The sequence below is a fragment of the Varroa jacobsoni genome, unplaced genomic scaffold (assembly GCF_002532875.2).
Source record: "Varroa jacobsoni isolate VJ856 unplaced genomic scaffold, vjacob_1.0 scaffold_358, whole genome shotgun sequence".
NCBI lineage: Eukaryota > Metazoa > Arthropoda > Arachnida > Mesostigmata > Varroidae > Varroa > Varroa jacobsoni.
In genome coordinates, this window is record NW_019213260.1 from 634,889 (window position 1) to 661,431 (window position 26,543).

The 26,543-nt window shown below is 36.9% G+C and overlaps 2 protein-coding genes across 4 annotated transcripts; both read right to left on the reverse strand.

Moving 5' to 3' along the window:
* Window positions 1-644: 644 nt before the first annotated feature.
* LOC111259689 (saccharopine dehydrogenase-like oxidoreductase) lies at window positions 645-10,165 on the reverse strand. 3 transcript variants are annotated; one of them, XM_022831870.2, is made up of 11 exons: window positions 9,940-10,165; window positions 9,355-9,446; window positions 8,564-8,667; window positions 7,818-7,957; window positions 7,514-7,638; window positions 6,136-6,285; window positions 3,874-4,003; window positions 3,446-3,588; window positions 3,084-3,263; window positions 1,505-1,667; window positions 645-1,107 (listed from the first exon to the last, which is right to left on the reverse strand). In XM_022831870.2, exons 2-11 carry the CDS (start codon window positions 9,413-9,415, stop codon window positions 993-995), a joined length of 1,311 nt encoding a protein of 436 aa, XP_022687605.1. In that variant the 5' UTR covers window positions 9,416-9,446; window positions 9,940-10,165; the 3' UTR covers window positions 645-992. The 3 variants fall into 3 exon arrangements, with proteins under 3 accessions (XP_022687605.1, XP_022687606.1, XP_022687604.1); XM_022831871.2 differs by having other exon boundaries at window positions 9,825-10,165; XM_022831869.2 differs by having other exon boundaries at window positions 9,355-10,165.
* A 6,339-nt stretch (window positions 10,166-16,504) lies between these two features.
* On the reverse strand, window positions 16,505-25,814 carry LOC111259725 (guanine nucleotide-exchange factor SEC12). The gene is made up of 9 exons (XM_022831924.2): window positions 25,484-25,814; window positions 24,365-24,505; window positions 23,435-23,537; window positions 23,010-23,293; window positions 22,097-22,296; window positions 21,676-21,855; window positions 21,304-21,456; window positions 20,984-21,060; window positions 16,505-16,818 (listed from the first exon to the last, which is right to left on the reverse strand). The coding sequence occupies exons 1-9, from the start codon at window positions 25,646-25,648 to the stop codon at window positions 16,733-16,735; spliced, it is 1,389 nt and encodes a 462-aa protein (XP_022687659.1). The 5' UTR covers window positions 25,649-25,814; the 3' UTR covers window positions 16,505-16,732.
* Between the last annotated feature and the right edge of the window lie 729 nt (window positions 25,815-26,543).

The following is a 26,543-nucleotide window of genomic DNA, read 5'->3' on the forward strand; positions in this document are numbered from 1 at the left end:
AGTAACTTTGCTTTCAAAAAACTGTATGGGTCCTCTTTGCCTGTTTGCTTCAGCTAGATTGAAACTCTTCTACGGTGTTATGCTAAACAGCGTGTCTCGAAAACAATTGAGTGAAGTGAGTCAATTTACTACAATACGCGCTTTTAGAGGACTTATGGTGTCTGAGAAATCGGCCTGTCCATTCTTACCACTAGTGTTTATATAATGAAAGGCCTACAGTATATTGTTTGGTGAATTATTTGTGGTGTTTCTAAACATTCTATGGAAGAAGAAGAAGAAAGAAATACATTTCTACCTTTAACGTCCAAATTCATGAGAGCTTTAGCGGTTAAGCTTTCGGAACTGAATAAAAACCTCTTGTGTTTGCTTCTACTCTATATATTAATAGTTACGCATACAAGGAGTTTTAATCTCATGAAGTTCTTTAAGTAATGCTTTAAAAGAATTAAGAATTCCTTTTGAGCAATACGCCTACTTTGAATATATGCAGCTCTAACACCGATAAAATCCTTAACTGACAAAAAACGGAGAAAAACACGAAACGTTTACGGGAATTACTATATCAGATAATCTAATACGTTACTTTTTACATATGATATATAGGACATTGACATACCTCTAGTGATAAAGTAAATAATACAGCATTGCCTCTTCTCGTATTTATTTATGATGTATACGTCCAGGCAACTTGTTTTAAGAATTTTTAAACATCCGAGGTTATTTATCACAATAATTGTAAAAATCCAAATATTCTACCGATTTAACCACATTTAATTTTTCTAAGAAAACAAGCTACTTGTAAGCACAGTACGGTGATTGATACCTGCTTTTCGTTTCATCAATCGGAGGTGACTGAGTTCTATTGCATAGATATGAAATCAGATATACCTAAATGAAATTAATCTTATGGTTAGCTTTCGAGACGCCAGATGTTTTGGAATCATTGCACCAGGTCTCATATATATATGTATCTACTTATCCTGCCTTAATGTTCATTGGGTCTCAGGTGCTGCATCTTCTACTACACTAAACTTGAATTGATTCTTTTGTAATCTCTCCAACAGCGATGTCCTTTCGAGGGCGAAGCCTGGTGTCAAGTAACCTCCCCTATTTTAACAAAACAAGAAAAAATATGTACAGGAATTTGCATTTTCTTTATACATTGCTGTTACTATACGTCTGTCGGTACTTCCTTTTCAAATGTATACCAGAGGGTAGATAAAAGATCACTAAGAAAGTCATCCAGGGGCTCTGGATTCACTTCTAAAAAAAGCCTTTCATATTTAAAAAAAATTCTTGATGATTTCCATTGAAGGTGATCAATACAGAAAACTTATATAGTTGTTCAAATAAATTATGCCAAAATGAGGGCCTGTCGTGTCAAAACAAGTAAGCTTTAATTATGGTTATATTAACAGGATTAACAAGATTTTAAACACTGACAACAGTCACACGGCCGTTATTCTTCTTATTGTAACTATTTATAAAGCCATTACTGGAGTACCTGAGGGACAGCTTTTCAGTTTCCTTAACTAAGCAAAGAGCAGAAGTAACGATACAAATCGAAGTGGCTAAATATCCAACTTCAGGACCATCAAGACGGACTACAATACGCTTCCGTGGGGTAGAAGATTCGGAGTCTCCGTGGTGCCAGCCCGTACCAATACCTATGACATAGGAAATAACAACAAGGATAACAGTGATACAAAAGTAATGAATAACCATTTACTAACATTTGTTGTTTTTAGTAACATTTAAGAATTTAATTAGCATGTATTAGCTTGATATAGTAGCTTTTGAAATAGATCAAGTCAAAAAATCGCCGGCTGATGATCGCCCATTACTTTACAGTATATAGTTCTAGAAAGTTACTGTTTAGAATAACTAACCCGAATATCTCTATGTTACGATAATCGAGACAACAGCCATATAATAGCCAAGAATTGAAAATATGACAAAATCGTAAGATTACATCCAATGTTGTTGTCCATACCTGCCAATGCACAGTTCTTTAGCCGTACTACCCGATATATAAAATGTATTTAGTAATTATATTGACTGATACTATGCATATGTTATCGTCACGGCAAATAGCTAGTTTAAAGTTTTGAGTGAGTGACTTTATGTTTCAGGGTAGCGTGCACTCAGGCCAATAGTGCTTATCACGGACTTCCTTTTCTGTAAAATACTTCTATGCTTTCTTTTCAGAAATACTGACACGTTCATAGTGTGTGTGTGTTACCACATAAATAAGGTGAGGCTATATTGTAAATTATGGTTCAACCCCTTTAAAATAATGACGATGACTTGCAGACTATATGCGCTATAATTTATTATAAAGCGTTAATTAAAAAAAATATATAAATTACGTTACTGTAGTGCATTTTAATCTGCTGATTGGTGGTTACACGAACTAAAATTTTTTAACACTAATAATATCGCAGCGGGCTTAGTTTGCGAGAGGAATAGCTCTGAATATTGTACTAATAGAGAGAGTTGTTAGTATCCAAATTAGTCGAAAGTAACTACTGTGTGGAATAAATATTATTCCTTTTTGACGTTTTGATTAGAGACCTTTTGCCTATAAATGATTTCGATGTTAGTAATCAATTAAAAGTACGATTACATAGTTAGGTAGCTAACCTTTTACACCTTCCTCTATTGCTCTGATAGCTGTAGCTCTGAGACTCTTATCACTCTAATGAGGGAAGCTGCAAGAGACGTTCTTCTCCAACGGCCTTTAGTAATATCTCCAATGTATTTGCACGGTAAAGAATACAAGCTTCTCAATAAAAGGGTCCAGCATTTTAATACAATTAGTACAAAATCGTATTCATCTCAAATTAGAAACTACTGTTTCGAAGGTAGACTGGTAGAGGACTACTGTTTACGATTGAACTAGGGAACCTCTACGTGTATGTCTGGCATCTCAGCGGGATACATGTACTCATCAGATGTTGCAAAAAAACGTTCATCTGAGTCAAAGCTAAACGCGTATAACTGCAATGGACCGATAGTGGGGCGAATAAATTTTGGGAAAAATACATTGTTATTGATAAGACATTTCCATGAGTAATCCATACCGTACATAGTGAATCCACAAGATAAAACTTGAGCTCGCGTAGGGCCACCTCTGCGAAAAAATCCTGCTGTAAAGAATTCTGGATAGGTGCATAAAAGTCGCTTTCCCCACGATACTTGTGATAAAAGTGCTGCAAAACCCAAGATAAAAAGTATTGCAATCGATTTCAATAGGGAGGTACCTGCAAAGAGAAATCAGATGTACAATATTGACTGCTGCTGTAGACCACAAGCACAAACGAGTTACTCGTACCTGACATTCGATTTTCTTTAAATATTATATAAAGCTAATCATCTAATTTAATTATTCTTAAAATGTAAACTTGAAGAGGCGTAATATAACTTCTAGTTAAAACAAACTTACAAATATACGTCTGCACCTGAACCCGTTTGTACGTGGGATCGATTTCTCGACGAAAAAATTCGGCATGTGTCGCAACCGGTTTGTCAGCGGCAATATATGGAAGTGTGAAACCAGGAATTGCGGAGCGCCAGCCAATAAAGAGGCTGTAATGAGAGGGCACATTATTAGGGTGATAAGCCAATGTAGCCTTTAATGCACATGCGTTTACTCGCACTAAATAGCTTCATTAGCTATAAAACTAACCTACATTAAAGCCTCGTTTAAATCCGCAATACAGCAGCTAAAGACCAGTTGGCAACCAAAGGGTACTATGATCCTTATTGACAATAATAATAATAATAACAAAAAGTGATAATTCAAATTTAATTAAAGTTTTCTTAGTCTCTTTATAGTGATAGCAGTGCTTAGCGAAGATGAATTACACATACGGTCTACGGGTTCTAAATTCCATCGGCTGCCAAGGCTGGCTGAACACATCTTTCCACGCGCGTTCACGAATATAAGACATCCTACTTAGTGCGCTGAATGATAAGATTTCTAGAATCGACTCCCACGTTCCTGCAACATAGAAGCTATTTTAAACCAGCATCATGACATGAATATTTCAGGTTCACCTCTAACTTCTAAAATTCAATATCTTATGAGACAACTGAACATACGATACTGAACTACCTGTATTCATTAATTAGGAATACATAAGAGAAGTTAGCAATTTAGAGGTAGACTAACAGAAAGCGCAAGTGCTTCCGCCGACTGACTATTATTCGTATATCAGTTGCATAGAGCTGCCAACGTGAGGCATTTTCACTTCGCGTTACACCTTGCTGCCAACAGCCTTAATGTGTATTGCTCCAAGGATGTTCTGGGAAAGACTTAGCAGAGATGGCAAAATGGCAAAATAAAGCAACTGCCATTCACTGTGGTTCGCATCATTGCTCCTAAGTGTGTTTCGTAAGCCAGTGACCCCCCTTATATTGAGTGTATATTGAATTCTATACAGTAGCTTCAACAGACGCTTTTAGTACAAAAATATGTCCCTAATTATCCGTACAAAAATTGATGTGAGTGCCTCTAGTAAAGGAATATCCAGGACCTGGATCAAAACTGTATACGCAGTAATGTGATCACTTGAAAATCTCATTTATTGAGAACGAAATTAAAGATTTTGATTATTTAAACATCAGTTTTGTAACCTTTACTACTTAGACGCTAATACTTAGGATTTGAGGCATTGCCCACCTTGAAAGGTAACAAGCATAACAGGAGAACTGTTGATAGACCATTCATTACAATTCGGTTAGAATCGGTGGCTACAGAACAAGCTGGGGCAGTTAATTGCTCCAAGAATTTACATTCATATATATTATATATTAATATGTAATATATATGTTATATATTAACCGTAATTAAATGTTAATCAATCTTGGTCAGACAGCTCAAGTTGCAAAAAACTAAACGTTAAATCTTCTGAACGTTAAAGCTGTAGGCGAAGGCTTTATTCACGTCCTATTCTTAAAAAATTTAACATTTATCTTAGGTTGTGATTTTAACTAGACCCCTATGAGTTATATAACTTTTCTAAGAATAGGCAATTTTCTTGTGGCAGAAAGGATGTCAAGTTAAAATACACAGTCCAATTTCTTTTATTGCCTTACTTGTTACCATCGGGAAACTTTGTGGTAAATTTGTGGACTAAGTTAGTTGATGCGGCCATCTTATACCGTCAATCGAATTTCTATTCTAACCGACAAGGGGTAACCGAAGCTTTTAATATATACTATTTCACGTGCGTCCACATCAACAGATGTGCGTGAGATACCCGCCATCCGTAAGACAATCGTATAGGATCTATCTTATTGTCGATATTTATGTAGGATATTTGTAGTATATGCAAACTTTTCCACTTGTCTACTCTATCGCTCGATAATAAGCTTTTTTGAGATATATATGTATTGCAATTAAAACCAAAACTTGTTTAGTAGTAAAGTACCGAACATTTTAGATCTATTGAAGATTTACCGAAGAGATAATTTACTCTACAGCTGTAAGGCTTCTAATAGAATCAAGTGCTTCGATTTAAATCGTAAGAATGGTATAACATTATTTTTAAAACTCTAAGGAAAAACGAAATGAAGTCAGTTGTTTATGCACCATCCCAAGACACTTCTACCTCTTTTTTCTAAAAAGAGGCGTGGTCTTGACGTGACTAATACTCATCTCTTTGAATGCGTTGCCCTGGTAGCCATAACTAACAGATACGCTACTACGCTGATTTACGTCTTAACGTCGGTAACATTTATTATCAGATATTAATATTCAGAAAAGTAAGAAATGAAAATTACGTAATTTATTATTAAAAAATTATTAAGATTAGTAGCTGCTTGCATGGTTGCCACGCCGTTTCGTAAGAGTCGTTCTGTCCATTGTACGCCACTGACACTTGCCATTTGTCATAAGACCGTCGACCCTATCGAATTTGTTTGACTTTATACCGATGTTCTTGTTTGTATTTGGTATATTCCGATATAAGATTTGTCACTTGAGTCAATATTTAGTTTAATATTTTATTGATTATGTCCTAATTTGTAATGGTGATTGTAACAAAACTTTAATGTTGTGTTGTTGTTGTTTTAATGTGTATGTTAAACCATATTATCAAGCAGCTTTCAAACTATCTAAACAAAACGTACCGGTGTTAATTGCAGATCCTAGAGAACCGTCCTTCATTATACCAAATGTCTCGAGGCAATTGATTTTTCCCGAAAATTTTTGTTTTGCAAACTGTAGCATCATTTCGCATGGTATCGAATCAAATCCGGCAGCTGGTAAAATTACTACGCCTATAAAACAGTTTTGGAATATGATGTAGTTGTGAAGGTCTAAATACTATTCTAAGGGGAGTAAACAGTCCAAACTATAGAGAGCACAGCATTGTATTCCTACAAATCCGAAAGTTGCCTACACACTTACTCATTTCTTATATTTGCAGTACATGTGATCATGCCAGGCCAGTACAAAGCTTATAATACAAGGCGACTAATTAATCTCTCATGTGTGTTTTTAGATCAATGAGGCCTACGCAGAACGAGTTAGAACAGTTGTCGCCCAGGTCTAGGCACATCTACCAGTACAATTAGTTTTCATATGGTACCGTTTTGTACCATTTGTATCAACGTTACTACCAGGTAGTGACTGAGAGCATCGCACTGAAATTTCTGAAGGTTAAAGTTTACATGAAGAGCAATGTTAATGCCAACACAAATGACTTGTTATAGCTCATCATGCCGGTAATAAGATATGAAGTTTTAGAGATACAGAAAAATCTAAGAACGCAAAGGCACGATATATTACGTTAGGCAACATTATATAGTGCGCGCTCGAACAACAATCGGGTTCGAACAACAGCACAAGGGTCTAGTCAAGCCTATAGTTTTTATGAGCTAGCCTCCTTGGAAGCCGCAGACCGTTGCTGATACTACCCCGAAAGGCGTTTTCCCTCAATATGCCTGCAAATGAGACAATAGGTAAGAACTCATTTAAACTGCACTCGTGCTACGGGACAGCACCCTGAAAGACTCCCGTACATGATGACGAGATACCCCGGCATTGAGTCGGCACGTACTTTGCGATCGGAAAACGGTAGCAGAAAATAAAGGCATTGTTTGAGCCGGGGAAATCCATCCCGCGAAAGTTTGAGAAGGACAGCGGGGTTTTGGTAAGAGTGCCCAAAGAAGTTGTATACGTGCTATTCTAGGCCTTTTACTATCGTGAGCAGACTACCACCTTGCAGCTATAGGGCTGTCACTATTCAGGAAGGATATTAGAAAATAGCAAAATCGAATATAAAGATACTACCAGATAGTATTAATAATATTATGATCCCTAGGTAAATCGTAGGTAGGCAGATCAATAAGTAAAGCGCTGTTCGTTGCCAAAGAATTTCCAGCAAGCTATGCGTTCTTTTATTATTGAAAACAATACGTAATAATTATACTCCAATATTTTTTAATGGGAAGTTTTCGCCTTCTTGCTTTACATTTTATATTACATCAAAAATGTGTATTATACCTTTTTCAAGAGCTAAGCGATGGTGCTTATTTCTCATAGCTTCGTTATAATAGGTCTCGCCGCTCAAATCTAGAAGATGGGTGCCGGCTTCGAGGCAGGCCTGAATAACGGGTTCACCCCAACGCCTAGTAAATAAGAAATGACTGGTTTTAGTTTGATTTTCATTGTAGTTTAGTTTTAAATGAAGTCAGCACAAACTACTGTTTACGTAAATTAACTATAATAGTTGACTATAGATAGATAATAATGACTAATTATGTTATCCTAACAATTAACTGGGAATTTAATAACAGCAATCTCGTACGTGTAAGGTCCGACAGTATTGATAACGCAACGAGTTCTACTAGCCATTGCGAGCAAGCTAGCAGAGTCGTACACGACTGCGTTTATCACAGGAACTTCTAAAAGCCCTGCGGCTAAATCGGGACTTAGCCACGAAGATACCTGTAACCATGAACAAGTATAATATAAGTAAAGTATAACGTAAGACAGCAAAGTATGTGTATAGGTCGTTTTTAATATTCACAAGTTGCGAACTGCGGTCTTATTAGAAAAAGTACTTCGTAAAATATTGTACTGTAGTGAACCGATGCTTTCACTTTTATATATGACTTTAAATGCCATCCTTTATCTCAGATATTTTTGTGTAAGCAAAAAATCCAAAAAGGTGACATTAGAACTATTATTATGCAGCTCCGCATTATTATTATTATTTTTTTTTCATTCATGTTTTTCGATCAAATGCATACAATACTACAGCAGAAGTTGCCTTTAGTCTCATGTCTTATCACTTAGCCTATTATTTTTACATAACACCGTTTTAAAATAATTTATTAAATGTGATCAAATAAATTATAAAATTCACTTAATGAATCATTTAGTATGTTTTTCTTATTCGTTTAGAGAAACATCTTGTATAAATAATGCTTATATTTTAGCGGTAAGGATTACTACATCGTTTTTAATAACTGTTATGCACTACTAAGTATGACACCACCTTACTACGATTTAGAGTACGACTATTTAGGCGGCTAGACAATGTACAGTTACCTCATGAAGAGCCTCGGAAATCCTGTTTTTGTTTCTTCCAGCAGCGGCCCACCGTACTTTATCTACAACCGAACTCTTGTGCAGCTGTTCGGCACAATATCGTCCTGAATTGTGGAAAAATGTAAGCTAGTCAACTGACACTTATCACCTTATTATTCGTAAGCGTCTCTGAAGGCTAAAGAATTTTAACCTACTTTAATTTTCCATTTATTTCTTCTGCCGATAAGTTCTGTAAACTGCATATCAAATTTGATATTAATTACTAATACTCCAAAATTTATCGTCAAATCTTTTTTTTTTTACAGTTTTGTCTAACGCCATAATGAATATGTAAAAGAAATCATTTTCTAAAACCTTTTATAGACTATTTTTACGAGTTCCATCTACAATCAATTCAACCTGTTTCACTTATCGGCAAGCGATTGTATTTTGAAGCTAACGTTCTTGATACGTGTACAGTTTGACAACTGCGTAGGCATATTGCATTATTGTATATATTTTAACATAAATTCAACTGATTTAAAATCAGTACATCTTTGTAGATCTATTTTTTTATTATTTTATAAATATAGGTAGGATCTCAGGCGTAGATGCAGTAAGCGCAGGTGCAATTAGGATTTTTTAGAAATTTTTAAAAATACTATTTGCGGTAATTTACAAGACGGACATGTAATTTCAGATACCCGGAACATGTGCACGAAACAAAATGCAAGTGTTATAGTGGAGTGCCTGCGAATATGCACAGCATGAACATTGAGGGCATTGCAAAGAAAGAAAGACATCGAATTTACCTGCCAATCCGGTGACACCAAAAATTACAATGTCGAATTCGCGCGCCTGATTTGAAGACATTATTGTAGGAACATTCTTCTAATTGTATGACCTAGAAGTAAATAAGTTAGGTACACGTGGACTCATAATAGTATTGAATAGTTCTATTACGATTTTGTAATACCTTGAATGATCACTTGATAAATTTCTAAATGAATTGATGTATATGACAGGCGATGCTTCCGTATGTAATTTGTAATATATATATCTCATTCCATTCAATATTCCGCATCAGCCCAGTTTTTATGTTCGCTTCTTCATAACAAAATGAGACAGTACATAAGTCTAGACCACCCATCGTACATGTGAGTTTAAGAAAAAAACGTATGTTAACTTTTAGTTGCTTTGCTCTTAGCTACTTCGATAAGCTAACCATTAACCGCATGCAGAAGCCATAAAGTATACTTATTGCTTTTACTGAAATCAATACCGTTAAATAGTCAGTACTACTGTTCTTCCCACGGATAATAACTTGTACATTATAAACTAATAAACCATCGTTTTCAATTTTAAATGCTTGATTGTTCCATTTCATTCAACTGTACTTTTACTGAGAAAAGTTATTAAATGGGCAGTGCGGTTCTTCCTCTCCTCAAGCCTGTCACACTATTTCCAGTCAACGCAGATCTCATGATATTCGAGAATTTTTCGTCTTGTTAGTAACGCTCATAGTGACACTGCGTAAATTTTCGCCACTGTGAAGATTTTTTATAGTTCTGCGACCTACGAAATCGAAAACACATTATCCAACACTTAAATATTGACAAGTAGGTGATGATGACTCGCCAGCCCGAATATTCTGGAGCGGGCCTCAAGAAATGCTCCTAGTTAAGGGAGGGCGAAATGCGCGAAGTCTATCGATAAACTTAGAGTTCTTTACCATTCTAAAATAAAAAAAAATTTCAATACAAGCCTTAGGTAAAGTAATATTGGTCCGCGTCAATTTTTTGAAGTCTAACACAAAGAGACAGAGAGACACAAGAAGTTAATGGAGCTGAATTTTAAGCTGAGAATAAACTAAAAGTCCCAACGCTCAAGGAACGCAAAATACCGCAGAAATTCTTGAAAAAATTGACAGTTGGAATTTATCTGGACAACTCAAGTCGGGATATATACTCTCCCGTCGCAAACAGCCGTTAATTTCTGCATGATAATTTCAGTTGTAAGAATTGGCTTTTGCGTGACTTTGATTAATTTTGAATTCCTTGATGCAATCTTCATTGTATGTCATCTGCTTTTCCTTATAAATACTTCCATCAGATTGGTTGGAAACCGCGTATAGTTTGGCAAGAATGTAGACCATCGACTTCAGCGAAAATTCGTCCGATGTGAAGACTGTAGATAATAGCTGCTCTTAGCTAACATTTTAAAATAAGCTTTATTTTAGCATGAAAAAGAACGAACAGACGTATGTTTAATAAACAATCAGTCATAATGGATGCCTTTTTATTGTGAACAACCTGTATATAAATTCACGGCAACATATTACCTTAGCAATACCAATGACGAGCACCTCAGCTTGAAAAGAAAACGCATATTCTGTAATATGCACCATTGTTTTAAAAATCGAATAATATCCATATTGCACCAAAAAATATACAGTTAACTTAGTTCTAAAATTTTATATGAGTAGCGATTAAATAGGTATTGGCTAAAGAAACCGATACAGGGGAAGTGAGTACAATTACAGAGCGTTATCTTATGAAAAATACAACAGCATTGTCTCAAAAAGTCGTAGTGGCCCACGACCAGCATACTTTTATAAATGATGGTTGTAACTTCTACCAAGTTCGTCTTATCTTTTTTAGAATCTTTTATCAAAATGTAATTAAAATTGAGGTCGGCAGAATTTCAGTATGTTGGGATTCGATCTTATTATCGAAGATCGTAGGCGTTTTGAATAAATGTTTTCTTCGATAGATTTCCTCTAACATCACAGTTTCTTTCGAAAAATCTCACGTATAGCAAAGGGGGCATTGTCGGAAGGTGAAAACGTTTCCTCAAGTCTTCCGTGAATAGGCGGGTGTCGGCAAAAAGACCACGAGCCCGTTCCAGGCTGTAGGGTGGAAAACGATAATACGTATAAGATAGGATGTTTTTAAGTGATTCAGAAGCTCAACGCCTGACTGATTTAGGTGTTCTCAGTTGATCTTCTCTCCGTAGATGGCCATTGGTGCAACTTGTGAACTGGAAAGGTGAGGGAGAGTTGAGATGGATAGACGATGAGAGCTTATTATAATCACCACGGCGGAAAACACCCTTTCGTAATGATAGCGATGAGGTAGGTACATTTTAATGAATAGGAGCAAACCGAAATAGCAAAATTTGTTTACACGGAAAAGTGGGGAATCAGGTTACCGTAGGATGTCCTCGGATGAGATATGTGACCCTTATCTAAGATTTATTACTATCGATCTCAATTCATAAACAGACAAGTTAGGTTCAGCGGAGGCTGCGTGCGCTTTGGCCAAACCTTGCTGTACCTAGATGACCAGACTGTCTACGTACAGAACGACATTAACCAAATTGCACCTGCTCCAAATCATGGCAATCAGATTGCAAACAATAACGGCCTGAGGTTATCTGCTTAGACTGTTCGAATATTCTTTTAAAAGGAATTAGGCAGCTCCGTGACATCATCGTTGACCTTGGCTCTATTACCCTGTAGAATGGTTTCTAAAAGGTTTGTAATATTCAGTGGTAGACCTACTTCTGTCAGCAGCTTTAGCATAATGTTCCGGAAAGCTAAATCGAAACTCGAAAACTGTGGAAACTCGACGTCATCCGGCGTACTTGAACGAGTTCTAGTGGTGAGGCGGTTCTGTTTCAAGCCATGTTGTTTCCTCTGAAGTATCGCTGTAACCTCTTGAAGCTTGCTAAGCCTCCTTCGCAATGGTATTGCGTTGTCAAGAAATTATTGACCGTTTTTTTGGTTGGATAGCCTTATAATAATATATCTTAGGTAATATGAGTCGCATCGACGTTGATGTCATTTGAAAATTGAGATCAAACAGTAGTAGATGCGCTAAATTGTTAGAATGCCGTTATTTAAACTTAAGATAAAGCGTTTTGAAAATGAGTAAACTTTCTTTTTTAAAATGTTTTATATTTTACAGTTTTATTACGATAGAAACACAGAATGCTCTCAAGTATCATACAAAGTGTGTTTTTTATCGGCAAGATGCATTATCAAAAAGATCGCCTTAGAATATTTCTGTTGTTTTCGCTCTGGAAATTTCGATGTGAAAAATGCTCCTCTTAGTGATCGATAAATTGCAAAAAATGTTGACGAAATTATCGCGAAATTTAAGCAGGGCCAACATGTTAGCGGCCATAACATCAACAACAAACTGAGCATTCATCACTAAACAGTTTTGAGCCATTTGCAAAAGCTCGATGCTTAGGCGCCGTTCAAATTGACATAAAGAAATTACCTTGTCGTATTTCCATTTGTAAAACTTCACAGAAACACAACAAAATCGGACCGCTTTTAAAGTGGTTGATCACGGGTGGTAAACATAGATCACATGCAATAATAATAATAATAAGGCAATAGCAAAAGAATGTGCTCAAGAGCAATTTGTGGCTAAACCCGGATTTACGTCAAAGGAGAGGTTATGTGTTTGGTGGGATTACAAAGGAATCGTGCAATTTGACTTGTCGTCACCTGGCAAAGCGATTGATTCAGACCTCTACTGTCAGCAGCTAACAGCAAGCCATTAAAAAAAATCAACCGAAATTAATGAACAGAGAAGGTTTCCATTATGACAATGTCAAACCATATCATCTTGCCCGGCAAAACTAATACAATTTGAGTAGAAAGTTTTAATGCTTCTGCCATATAGCCTAAAGCCTACGCCATCACACTGTCATCTGTTCCGATCTCGCCGGAGCACTTTAATGATGCTAATTTTGTTTTAATATAGGCAAATTTACTTGTCACAATTTTTCGCCCAGGAGCCACAGAAGTTTTACAACAATAGAACGATGGTGTTACCAGAAATGTGACATCAAATCATAACCAAAATGTCATGTATTTAGTGTAATACCGTTACTTTAAAAGATAAAAAAAAGTTTCTATATTGGCTTTAAAACTGTCAATACATTTTCGCCAGCTTAATATTACTGATCTCAAACGCGAAGTACTCTGTGAGAGCCAACGAGTCAATCCTGGAAGCTGACGGTTTTCGGCGAGAGACTCACTTGTAGAAAAGGCCCTAAAGTTTTCTTCTAGAAGACAAATTTCGTGCAGCTCAGAATAGCTCAATTTTCAGAGTGTGTTTTTTTCGAAAAGTGGTCCTAAGGTGAACCGAAAGGGGCTTCATCGGGTACGCATTAGCCAAGGCTCTACACCATACATGAATACTTTTAATCAGACAACAATGCTTATTGAACTACGGCTGATTATAACGACTAGAGTTTGGTAAATGGCCGGAAAAGTTAAACATATCCATGAACTGTTGCGCGCAGATCTTGACGTCAATGAGAATGGGCACCAAAATCCTTTCATGCGTATAAGCGAGGATAGTCACCGAACTGAGATGCCGGGAAAGCGGTTCTCGTCTAATATCAAGAAAAGCAAGAAACGACTTTAACGGTGATTGGTATGTGGGTCTTGATATCACTTCCTTAAGCGAGTTACCAAGCAACTTCACTGAGCTTAATATTTGCGGCAAAAATATCCATGACCGAATCTCTGTTCTAGCTTATGACAGGCGGAGAAACACTGAGGCGAGCAACCCTACAGCCGAATTCGCCAGCGTTTTGCAGAGATTGTCATACGACCAGATGGAGGCAGGTCCACTCGTAAGTTCAAATCGCCACACACGATCAGAGGAACCACAAACAGAACAGCTCGCAGTCTATTAAATAAAGAGTCAACCATAGTAAGAGTTGACTATGTTCCTGCCAGTCAAACGTAGACAGCTGTTATGATGATATTGGTACCGACAAGGACGATGATGTTGTCCCTACACTTCTTTATCGATGCCTACTCTGTGATCAGCTTCAGCCCCTTTTTTTATTGCGAACCATTGCGATGTAGCGCTTCCTACTCTCGGAATGTAGTCAGAACTTGTTCGAATAAAGCCTGTAACATAGAAAGTTTCAAAGGGAGGACCACGGTTCTAGTTGGGGTTGTGCCGTGTATCGGTGATGTGTTGCTACGATAAGTTTTCTCTTGGTACTGCAAGTCAAAAGGGTTGAGCGAAGGCTACCCGAAGAAGACTTGTGCTTACTAGGACATGACATGGGTAAATAAAAAAAAATATTGTGAACTTCGTGCCTTTTAATGTTTCGACATGTTCTCGGTTGCTACCGAAGACGCATCGCACTTCCCTTTCTTTTATTTTTTTCTGGATTCTGTCCCCTAAAAAACGATTGACCCTTTGAGCAAAGTGGCAGCGATTGTCCTTGCAGTCCCTCCCTTGTATATTTAACTTGTTTCTTTGTTTCTATGTAAGGGAAGCGAAAGAGCAGCGAAAGGCGCATCCAACGAAGCACGCGTTTTCGCGATTTCAGCATTACCGGCCGCGAACAGCGGCACAGGTAAATCATGCGGTTTGGGGTCGCATCAAATCATTGCTCCAAACAATTGTACTGCTATGGCACACGCGTCTTTCTCAAACTCCTTGCATTAATAGTACCCAGCTTGTAGGGAAAGTACATAATTTTAATATGTATGCATTGTCAAGCGCAATTCTGGGAATAGGTTCCTTACAAAAAGACTTCGACCGAATGATTAAGTGGTGCCTTAGAAATGTCATCTCTTTTTCAATACTCTTTTTCAGTAATAACAATATAGTTTACAATAAATTTGGTTTAAATAACATTATCAAGGAAAGTAGCTTATGCAACTTTGTAATTCGTATATCACTCCAAGCTTTAATTCATTTGTATCACCTAAAGCTTTGCGTCTTATATAAAAGTGATTATCGTTCCTGCTAAACGATTGTAGGCAAGCATTTATCTTTAGTGCAAAGAACATAAGTAGTCCCATAGACATATTAAGTCATAGAGCCTTGGCTACATATACACGTTTTTGAACAGAAGAGTTGATTAAAGAAGCGAATAGAAGATTTATAAAATTATCTTATAGCAATAAAAACGTATTTTAAAATAGATCCGTAATTTGTTCGCTTACCGAGTAATCGTTTCCTAAAATCGCATGATCATGCTATTATCAAAATATATCCTCAATAAAGCTAATTTTAAAAAAGGATGTACTTTTAAGTTATACGTTTTGATAACATGTGACAAATAAATCGATTCGACAGAAAGCTCTTTTCAATCTCGATGGAAATTGTTACCCCAGAGCTAAAGAAATTTTTGACAGTAAACAATAGCCCATAAAAGATAAAAGTTGATTAATTAAAACTTTAGGGACTCGTTCGTGACAAAACTCCTAGATTTATCAGCTGTTTTGAAATATATTTTAATACCATATTTTAGAGTAAGGATAGCATTATGTTGATAAACAAACAGAAACCATTATGGAGTGTCCGTGTTTCTGAACAGTGATAGAGATCTCCAACAAGTGATAGAGAATTAAATATATACTAAGAAGTACATCTGTTCGTAATTTCAAGAAGCGACTCGTGTGTAGCATATCTGTTTCATATTATTTTTTTCATTTTAGGCAAACCTACATCGATTTAAATATACAAATATTATTTAGTATGCTAATCCGCTTGGGCTTTTCTCTTTGTTGTCAGGAAGAAATGTGTGTGTACGTGTCCTCTAATTAACATGCACAAACAGTAAGCAACGAACTATGCATGGACTGAGGAGTTGGGGAAGTAAATGCCTTTACTTCAACTCGGAACAAATACGAAATTAATTATTTCTGCTTGAAATTAAGATATACACAGACAACATATTACATCGACCTAAGTAAACTATAATATAATTTAAAGGATCTGCTATAGTGTAAATGAAAAGAAATGAGAACTTCAAATTTAACAAACATAAATACCCGATATCTCAGAAATATCTCAGAAGATATCTCACAATAAATGCAAATATTTGGCACTTCAAGGCCAGATAATAATAGGTCGATCCATTTTTACCTTTTTAAATATTTTACTATATATGTATAGAAAACGCGCTTGGTAATTGAAGTATATACGGTTTATTTTATTTATAAGAAGGTATTTCAACTTTAGCATTTTATAAACATACTTATAGAAATGTATCAAACGTGTTAAATTTGCGTCTCACGTCTTCAACCCGATAAGCCACCAAAAAACTGATTAAGAAACTTAGGGTCAACAAAGGGAGCGTGGCCATAATATATATTGACGCAATACCGATCACACAACAAAAGCTGTGGCATATTTACTATAATCCGAATAGATCAAGGACAATGTACACGAGCACCATAAAACAGATAAAGAAGCAAATCATCCCGAGAACTCCCATCGAGGCTGAAAGAAACGAACGATCATTAACTTAGGTATCAGTGTATTTGTTCAAAACTCCTTATTCAATTCGTAAATAGAATGAATTTTTGAGAAAATACAAATTAGGAACACCTATGCACTTAACTCATAGCGTTTCGCAACGATATGTGAAATGTTTGACAAAAACGATTTGTGGCATAACTTCCTTCCGAAAATACGATGCTTTAGCTAAATGTATCAATCCAAAAATATATGGTTACCAGGTTAAATTATACTTTGAAGTAGCTTAATTGTTCCAGTTAGTTAAATTAGCAATTGACGTCAACCCGTATCACCGTACTTCACCCAGACCCACATAACTTCTAGAGTGGTCATGTAACGTAATGCAAAGCAATGACATCATAAATGCACTTTTTATAATTTTTCTTAAAATTTGCAGCAGGTGTAACCACAGAAGAAAAATTAGTTGATTATTATGGTTTTTTACAGCTCAACAACTGTTGGAAGACTGGCTTTTGTTTTAAGCGACCTGTTTAGGTCGTTTAGCACGAAACATGACACGAAAGCGCTAAATTTTAAAATTTTTTCCCGAACTTAGCTTAATTTATTTCCAATCGATTTATGCGCTATTATTATGCATAAGCTTTTGTCATCTTTCTGCTACAGAACGGTAGATAAAAGCATTTTTGACATTATATTAAGATATGAATAAGAATTTTCAGCACAGAGTTAAAGATACTTTTTAAGCTCAATGATAATTTGCGGGAATGATGTCTGGCAAGTATGCTGGATGTCAGAGAGTTTTTAATTTTTGTTCTTGCATTGTTGTCACCCTTTTTACGGTGTGGGATCAATAAGAGGAATTTTTGGTGGTCTGTTTACTAATCTTGGCTATTTAAAGCAGAGTTTTTCATCATTTTCTTTAAGCGCTTCATACTCGTTTTTGACATTTCGCGCAAATCATACGGTATCCGATAGTCCAGTTTTTTCCTTTTCACTTGACCGAGGTGAACAATTATGGTATTTCTGCGTACACCAACTCCGAGTGTTTAAGCCCGCTACTTTGAGGTAGGCTAGCTGCTATTACAATTGTCAACACATGTTTCACCTTTGCGGAAAGTTTTCCACACGACTCACATTTGAGTTCAAAATGTCTTTCCGGAAACAAATCACTAACACTATTTCAAGTAGTAAATTCTTTATGGAATGCAAGCTTTATACGACGAACTGTTTTTGCCGCTATAGTTCGTTAAACCATTTGAATTTCTTATCTCTCATGGTAAAGGGAATTCACCGAGTAGATAACAATACCTAGAAAATGGTCTAAGATATCAAAGAGGGTATCTCGAATACACCTATAATAGCTTTATATAAAATAGTGTCATATTGAAACTTGATATTGTTTGTCGAATTTAATATTAAACGATCTCATAATAACCCAAATTGCATCGATTTCCTGACCCATGTGCATCTGGAGAATAAGTAAATCTTATAGTCTTAAGTAAAAAAAACTTGATCCTAAAAAGAACAAAGTGACTCATATAACGCAGGTTCCACGTAGGCCCACCTTACCCTACTAATTTAGATTGAAAGCGACGTCCCTTGCAATATCGTACGATTCAAGTCATCTCTGGAGGGCTGCTTCTAATATTATACGTTCGGTATTGCATCTTCCTATTTCCTAGCGTATTTAACCAGGGCTTTCTGGTTACGCAAGGTTATATCTAGTACTTCACAAACTCCTACAAACGAATTTGAATAGCATAGAAATGTACCTTATGATTTGAAAGGTGCCTGACGGTCAAAACAATGAGATTTGAAAACGATGTGCATAAACGATGTGCACTAAAGCATTTGAGTAATGATTATCCCTTTTCGCGAAATATTTAAAGAAAGGTTCAATGTGAATATAAAGTAACAAAGGAAAAACGAGATTTTTAAACGTGTTAGGCAGAACGAAGTTGGTGAACGCATTGCAGTATTGTGTCCATGGATTTCACCATTACCTACATGAGGCACCAGATAACAGCACCGAATGGCCCTCGGTATGCCTAAAATTAGCATCGAAGCATCACATTAAACAACTTTTAATATTAGATTATTTTACTTCTGGCCTACAGGGTGGTGCGTTCACACCGAGGAAAATTTTGGCAGACTGCTTGTCATACTGGAGATGGGTTCAACCGCTACTCCTGGTACCAGACGAAAGCCAGCTCCTTCTCGAGCACTATAGCAAGCTGGTATTATATATTCCTTCCGCTCTTGACGAAACGCCACAAAGATTAAAAATTTCACTTTTGTCCTCAATCGACGGCCCACATTATTTATTATTGCCAGTTCTTAAACGGCTTCTAATGAATCTGAAGAAGACTTTCCAAAGGCAGACCAGAAGAGCCTCAACAGAATTCAAATATAAAGGTATGAAAAATATACAGGTTTTTGATAAAGGAACTAACGGCTGTTGTAAAGCCCAGAACATCAATCAAAGATGGGGTCGTCTAGAAAAGCTCATAAAATTAATGTTTTTGAGATTCTGTGCGCCTTTTCGCATCCGTTGAGATTTTGGCCGTTTTGAATCTTTTCATTTTCATGATTCTTGATCTGCTACTTGTCTGAATTTTTTTCGTTGAATTTTCTTGTATATAGCGTATTTGAACCACATTCGAATGAGGTTATACTTGACAATATCGTTTGACTAAAAAAGTTATTTGTGAATTAAAGAAGGAATATTTTAAAAGTACCTAGTATATGTTTTAGATTCCGAATTATAGTTGCAATCGCATGGGATGAGAGTTATATCGAATAAACATGAGCGATAAAAATAAGGATTCTAGTACGTTCAAGAATTTCCATTTAAATATTTGTTTATGTTTAGACATAGTTTTAGCTACAAGGCGTAATAGACATTTTTAATGAAGACGCGCCACTATGTATGAAGTAAAAAATAGCTTTTAAGCATGCTTAAGTATCTGAAGATACAAGTGAAAGCTTCGACAGGTCTGTACGTTACTCAAATATATATAGTTATATGTAAACTATAAAACTGAAGCGCTTTTTAGCTGAACGCCGTTAGGAGACAATGTCTGGCTACAGTTTTCTAAAACCTCGTGAATAGAAGCCGGTTTAGATTATAGGAGGATTAATAAAGACATCAGGAAAGGATACCTTGAGTCCAAACACAGTACGTGAGTGGTCCAAGTGTTTCAAGAACGGAGTTAACACCATGAGGAAATGATTATATGCCGAAACTCGAAACATAAAAATGCACTACTGCACTTAAAAAGGCTTTTCACAAAAACAGAGCTTGTAGTCTAAGGGCCAACGCCGGCAGCATCAACCATTATTATTACTCAATTCAGTCAAATTATAACCCAAGCACTGCACATGTGGAACCTAAATTAAAAATGGATTCTCTATGAATTATCTCGGGACCAACTAAAAATTCGTGTTATGTATTCCATGTGCAATTTGTGAAGCTTCAATCAACAGAAGTTTCGCCTGGAGCATATGGTCGCCATAGGAGAGGTATCGTTTAATCTCTACTGCCGGCCGGAAAAGGGCTAGACGATAACATAGCGTCACTTAGGAGAGAAGTCGAACTAGTTCGGCCGTAAGGCGGCGACAATACCTGCAATTGACTTCAGCGGCATCTGCCACACGGAAAACGAAACAATGAATGGACAATGAATTGAGTTTCTCAAGATACTCAGGAACCGTTGGCACGGCCCTTGAAAGCACGCAGTCTGGTTATTTGATAATAATGCCAAGCGCCACAATCATGCCTCTATTACCACTTGGATTGAGCAAAGGAATATCCAGCGCCGGTTTCAGCCCATTTATTTCCTTGATCTAGGTCCGTGTAACTATAAGGCTTTCCATGCCCCTAGAAAACCAGTCGGCGAGCATATTCCACTGTCGATTTACTTCGAGAAGACATAGATAGAAAGATTACATATCGGAATCCGAATAGCAGGTATATGATCGTTTTAAAGCAACTAGAGCGCTGAAATAAGTATATAAAAATAAAAGAGAGCATTTTTAACGAAGTTAAAAATTATTATTATAGCTTTGAAACTAAATTATTTTTTAAAAGTTAATAATTAATTTGTTAATAGTCCGCTGGATTCATTGGTAAAAGCTTAATATACACGAATTGTACTTTATTCTATGATAATAATTGCAGTCTTACATTGAGGAGGGATGCAATGGGCCTTGAGCAGGTTATCAACAGATATTGAGACCAGAGTAGCGTCACTTTGCGTCAGCCTAAAAATTAAGAATATTTTAGAATCGCATTTGCGCAATATTCTGTCGATATTACATATATGAATCAATAAAGCACTCTTTACCAAAATATGCACAAAGAGTAAGCTCACTACATATTGGGGCTCTTATCTAAAATTTGAATCTGCAGCTTGCCTAAAACAAACATGGAAATCTGTTTATATTAAAAATGGTCGAAAAGCGAAATAATTATTTTAACTGAAAATCATCCTAATATACACATACCGGCAGGTCTCTCCCGCACTTTTGAGAAAGGCCATTCCAGTTACAAAGACGTTGTGCGCTTTCTCGCAAACGTAAAGACGTTCAAGTGAAAATGCTATAAAGATTTCGACGCACCCAGACTGACGTCCCGTCGCCAAGAAGATTCCATCGTCACTAAAAATGGAAACATTGGTAAATGCATGACAACGATGAAAGCGTTTAAAATCAGTATTGATAAGGGAAAAAGCTGATATAAAAACACGAACTTAGTATCGCGTCCAAAATTTTAAAAAAAATCACAATTACCTTTATATTTATTTTAACTTTAATGACTATATCCCCTCATGCTTTACATTATACAACACAGATGACATTTTGGTATTACTCTCTTACCTGATAGCCATGGCTGAAAAGAGATCTGCACCAGCAACCTTAAGAAGTTCAGTTGAAAACGCTTTATGAGGATTCCACTTGACTATATATGATGCTTTCAAAGGTCGTCGACGCATCATAGGATTTATCGTCGCAAATAGCCGACATTCACCAGAGTTGCCTTCGGCAATGCCACCAAACCTATAATCGGTGAACTAAGTTTAATTCGTTACACATAAATATGATAAACTATACCGGCCGAGCAAGAACGCATTTTATAGTTTTTCCGTACTTCACAAACGTATTCATTACCAAACCAAGTTAAACCCCTAGGTAAGCATATATATTTTTACCAGTACAATTTACCGAACAGGTAAATGTATTATAAAAATAACAAATTATATATAATTTTCGATAATGTTTTGAAGTTTGAGTTTCGCACCTGGCATTTCGAAATCCATATTTGTCTTCCACCGGCAATTTTGCTGTGAGATCCATTACTTTTTCTCCTTGAAAACTCCAAACTATAGCCCTTCCGTCCTTACCGATGCTGACAACGCTTTCCTCTCCAATAGAGATTGTGATGTCATCAATGTCGCCATCATGGGCCTTCACCTCAAACTGTTTTGTGAATGCCGGACTCTAGGTTTACAACAAGAACAAATGATAAGTGCGTTTGAAATCTTAAAGTAAATTGAAACGAAAATTATCCATTGCTGAAGTATCATTACTGATCATTTCTGGTTGATGAATTAAATTGCTTGTATTAGAACTCTAATGACATTATTTATACAAATAAATTTTTTCCGACCGCTGGTCAAAATAGCGCTGCGTGTCTGGCACGCTGAGCATACTAATATGATTATAGGAAAATTCGTTGGAGATTTTACGACTTTGACCTCTTGATAAATACTGTTCTCATACGATAATAAATATGTATATTAAGCAAATAGGAAAAATCAACAGACTTCTGGCTATTAAAAATGGTTCGTTCAGGAACCAACGGTTTTAAATTCCGCCCACAAAAAAAATGTGATAAGCACCAGGCTCACTTGTCTGTTTTTTATGCAGTTGCAACGCTTATGCTGTGCCGATATAAGAAATCTGAGAGACAATTCGACTAAGATGGGCATCTCCATGTAGGCACCTTATGTATTTTAAATGCAGGTTTTAAAAATCTTACGGGTTGATTATAAGTGATCGTAAGTATCAAGGATAAACATTCTAATGCGCCAGCAAACAAAATGTTAACAGCATTAAAAGTGCCGCGATAGACTAAAGAAATAAAATATTCCAGTAATGTGATTATGTAGATAATCTAACTGCTACCTAAATTTTTCAAAATCAACACGAACCTTCCACGCTCGCAAGTACCCGTCGCTTCCTCCAGTAAGAAGGATCCCCTTTTTCGGAGCGAAGCGAACTACCCTTTGGAACGGATCTTCTTTGTCATTGAAATCACTTTGAAACGAACTTTCTGCACGAATCTCGAAGCCCAGTTTAGTGGCTCCATTACCGATGCCCACACAACCACTTGGATCCTTAGCCGGGTTGTGGTCGCCTTGGCCACCCAGATTTCCTAGGTTTTTTGTCTGATGTGCCATTTGTACAACATGACGTTGCCGTACGCCTCCATCGCCTGTGGTGAATATTACAATACAAACGAAAATATAAGATGAAGAGCAATGTACACAATTATTATTGGAAAATGTACTGGATGTAAAAAGCTGTATGTAAAAAATTGAACAAATTGGCGACAATTACGAGCAAAGTTGACTACCAATTTTGTTCGTTGATGCATGATTCAAAACAGTTCCGTTCCTCGTTGCGTTGTTTTGCTTTTGCAGCGTGTAGCTCAGTCTATACAAATCGCACACTCCTCCCTGAAATAAAAAAAGACGTTTATTTCTTCAAAAGGAGACTTACGGTCTCAACGTTTGAATGATTTTCAATGTTCAGTTAAGAAAAAATAATCAACAAAGGTAAAAAATATCCCTCTTTACTTCCCCTGTGCTTTATCTGATTACAACGAGGCACTATTTCAGCGCGGAAAGACATACCTAGTAGTTGTAAATCATTTACTTCGCTGGATGGATGCATTCAGATGCAGTACATTCGAGCAGTACGAGAAGTATAAAATACAGATGCCGTTCATAACGGTTTGTAATTACAATATATATATCTATAATACATCCTTCTGCCGGAAAACAGTTTTTGAGAACTGCACACATGCTTTGCATATATCGTTAGATTACTTCTGTGGGTTAAGTACTCAAACCATTTGATGGCGATCAAAATCGTGTTAGGGTAAAGGGGAGTGATATCTCTGGCCTTTCTGCCATTTACTTACTGGCGTTTTTTACTAGATTTACAACAAGGTCGGTAGTGTGGAACGGACTCGAGTCTCTGAAGTTTTCTGACAACTGCAACGGAAAGCTTCAATATTTTTCCAAAATATGTCACTTTATATCTTAAGGGTAGCGGTGGCATTCGTTGTATGCTTTTCCATTTCTTGCTCAGTTACTTCACGCACACTATGCATCCGAAAAATTCATCCGTATTTCTCGAGATTATACAGCGCTAAAACAAGATGATTTCTGAAGATCCTTAAAGCTAATAACAAACTAGGCTTAGCTCTAATAGAGAATTCAAAGTAAAACAATTCTGTTCAACTATAATTTTCACCACTGCTAAGACTTTTACTGTTTACCTTTCCTACGGCAAGAAATAGATGTCTCGAATCTTTGATGGGACAGAGAGCCGAACACATTATCACGTCACCCACGTCATAGGAGGCGACCGTTTCTGCTCGGAATCCTCCAGCGTCCTCCGGCACGATTTCCAATATTTCCTGCCCGCGAAATAATTATGAACCGTTATGTTATATATCATTAACAGGTTCGAACCATTTGCCTTACTACCAGAAAAACTAAAATGATTCAGCATATTGAAGGCACAATGGAAAATACTAATAATACGACTTTGTTAATATAACAGATTTTGCCTGCTGTTAATAAACTCGCTTTGTGCGCTTATTCGATCATCTACCTATAATGCGTTTAATAATAACTATCATCGCTCGCGCACTCTTATCAACCATATCTGTTGCGCAGCATATTTCCTATATTTCCCGAATTTTTATATTTCCAGGGTAAAAAATGTTTTATATTAAGCAGTTCCTTGTTAAATAACTGCTTCTTGTCGGAGATAGTTGATTTATTAGCCTGAAAACTGCCTTCATGGTTTTTAGCAGTACGAAACTTTAAGTATTTTTTTCCTCCTCTGTGGTTGTGTGAAGCACATACTCGAGGATTTTACTTTTTGTGGTCAAGACAGGCTTTCCAAATGTGATATTGCAAGTAGGTGCCTAAATTCTCTTAAAAAAATCTCCGTGCTGTACGATTACGCGCATGTTGAAATGTAATATTAAGTGAAAACATGACTATTTTCGAATTTTTATTTTTCATAAACACCGGTCTAAAATACAGCTATAGCAGTACGCAATAATCAGTTATTTATGATGTTAGTTTATAGCAGATCGTAGTAGCATAGTAAAGTGGGTGTCAGCTCTCTTTCATTTTGCTGTTAAACTACTCAAGTTCTAATATTGTCTCTAGCCTAGTAACAATTTATGTAAATTGTAGGCTTGTGTTGCGAACAGACTTCAATCATCCACGATGGTAACAGCTGATCGACATTCAGATCGCAGCAATAGGTCTCTGCAAGCAGATACAATTCTGACTAGCTGACACGTCATTATTTGAGGTTTGTCTTCTCGCAGCTTGCTCCTGTTTAACCATCGTACTACTATTTTCGCAATTTTACGTACCATCTTGTTGGGCACGCCTGTTTTAGCACGGCCACCGCCACCAGCAACGAACACGTGTCTTTCGGACACGACATCGATTGTACACAGAGGAAAATTAACTCGTCCAATAAGTTTACTTTTGTCTTTACTCTTTGCACCGCTGCTGCTATTTACAGCCGGAACCATCTTCACCCCTGTCACTTCACCAACAGCCAACTGCACACTAGCGGCAGGCAAACATGCGGCAGACAAACCTGAAGCAGGAATAAAACAAACAACACCGTACCCAAGTGACGATAGAAAATCAGCCAATGTTCGTTCTCAGTCTACAACAAAACTGACCCTCTCGCTGATCTGGCTATCTCTGCGTCGCCGTATAGGTTTTACTGTATTGACATTTGGACTCCACGAATCCACACAGCTAAAAAACGAAACATATCCACTCATATTTTAAAGTAGCTTCCGTTAGTCGAGCTCGTGCTTCCATAGCCACTAACAGTAATGCTTGGAACCGATACAATAAAATAGTTTTGGTTAGTGTATGGGGCGGGATCTGTGCTGTTGCAGGCAGATAGCTGAAGTGCAACAGCGGCTGATGCCGGCTGAGCAGTGAGGTTCGTCAACACAGAGATCTCTGTCTATGGTAATGCTGGTGTCGGTGTTTTAGTGCAGTGTGTGAAGCATGAATGATCGCCTCCGCTATGAGACTTCCCACAAGACACGAATTGTTTTTCTTTTTAGAGTGTCTGTCATGTTGAGTTAGCTGATTCTGTCGGTGCGTGTATGCGAAATCACCGTGACGCTGTCACCTATTTCTATTGATAAATAGATTAAAGAGAAGTAGCACATGACGGTCTTATTGCTCGAACGCGATGAGCAGTAACATTGTGGAATGAGCTGCGTACTAGTTGAGTCAGCGATGCGCGGAGGCCAGGGGCGTGCTTAACCGCTGGCGGCGTCTTCTGTGTGAAGTTCCTACTTGCTCCTAACATTGCTGTGGCAATCCCTGTGTGTAGATATCTATCTTTCTATAGACGGGCTGATTGTTAGCAAGAAGAAGAACCCCGAAGGAGAAGGGAGA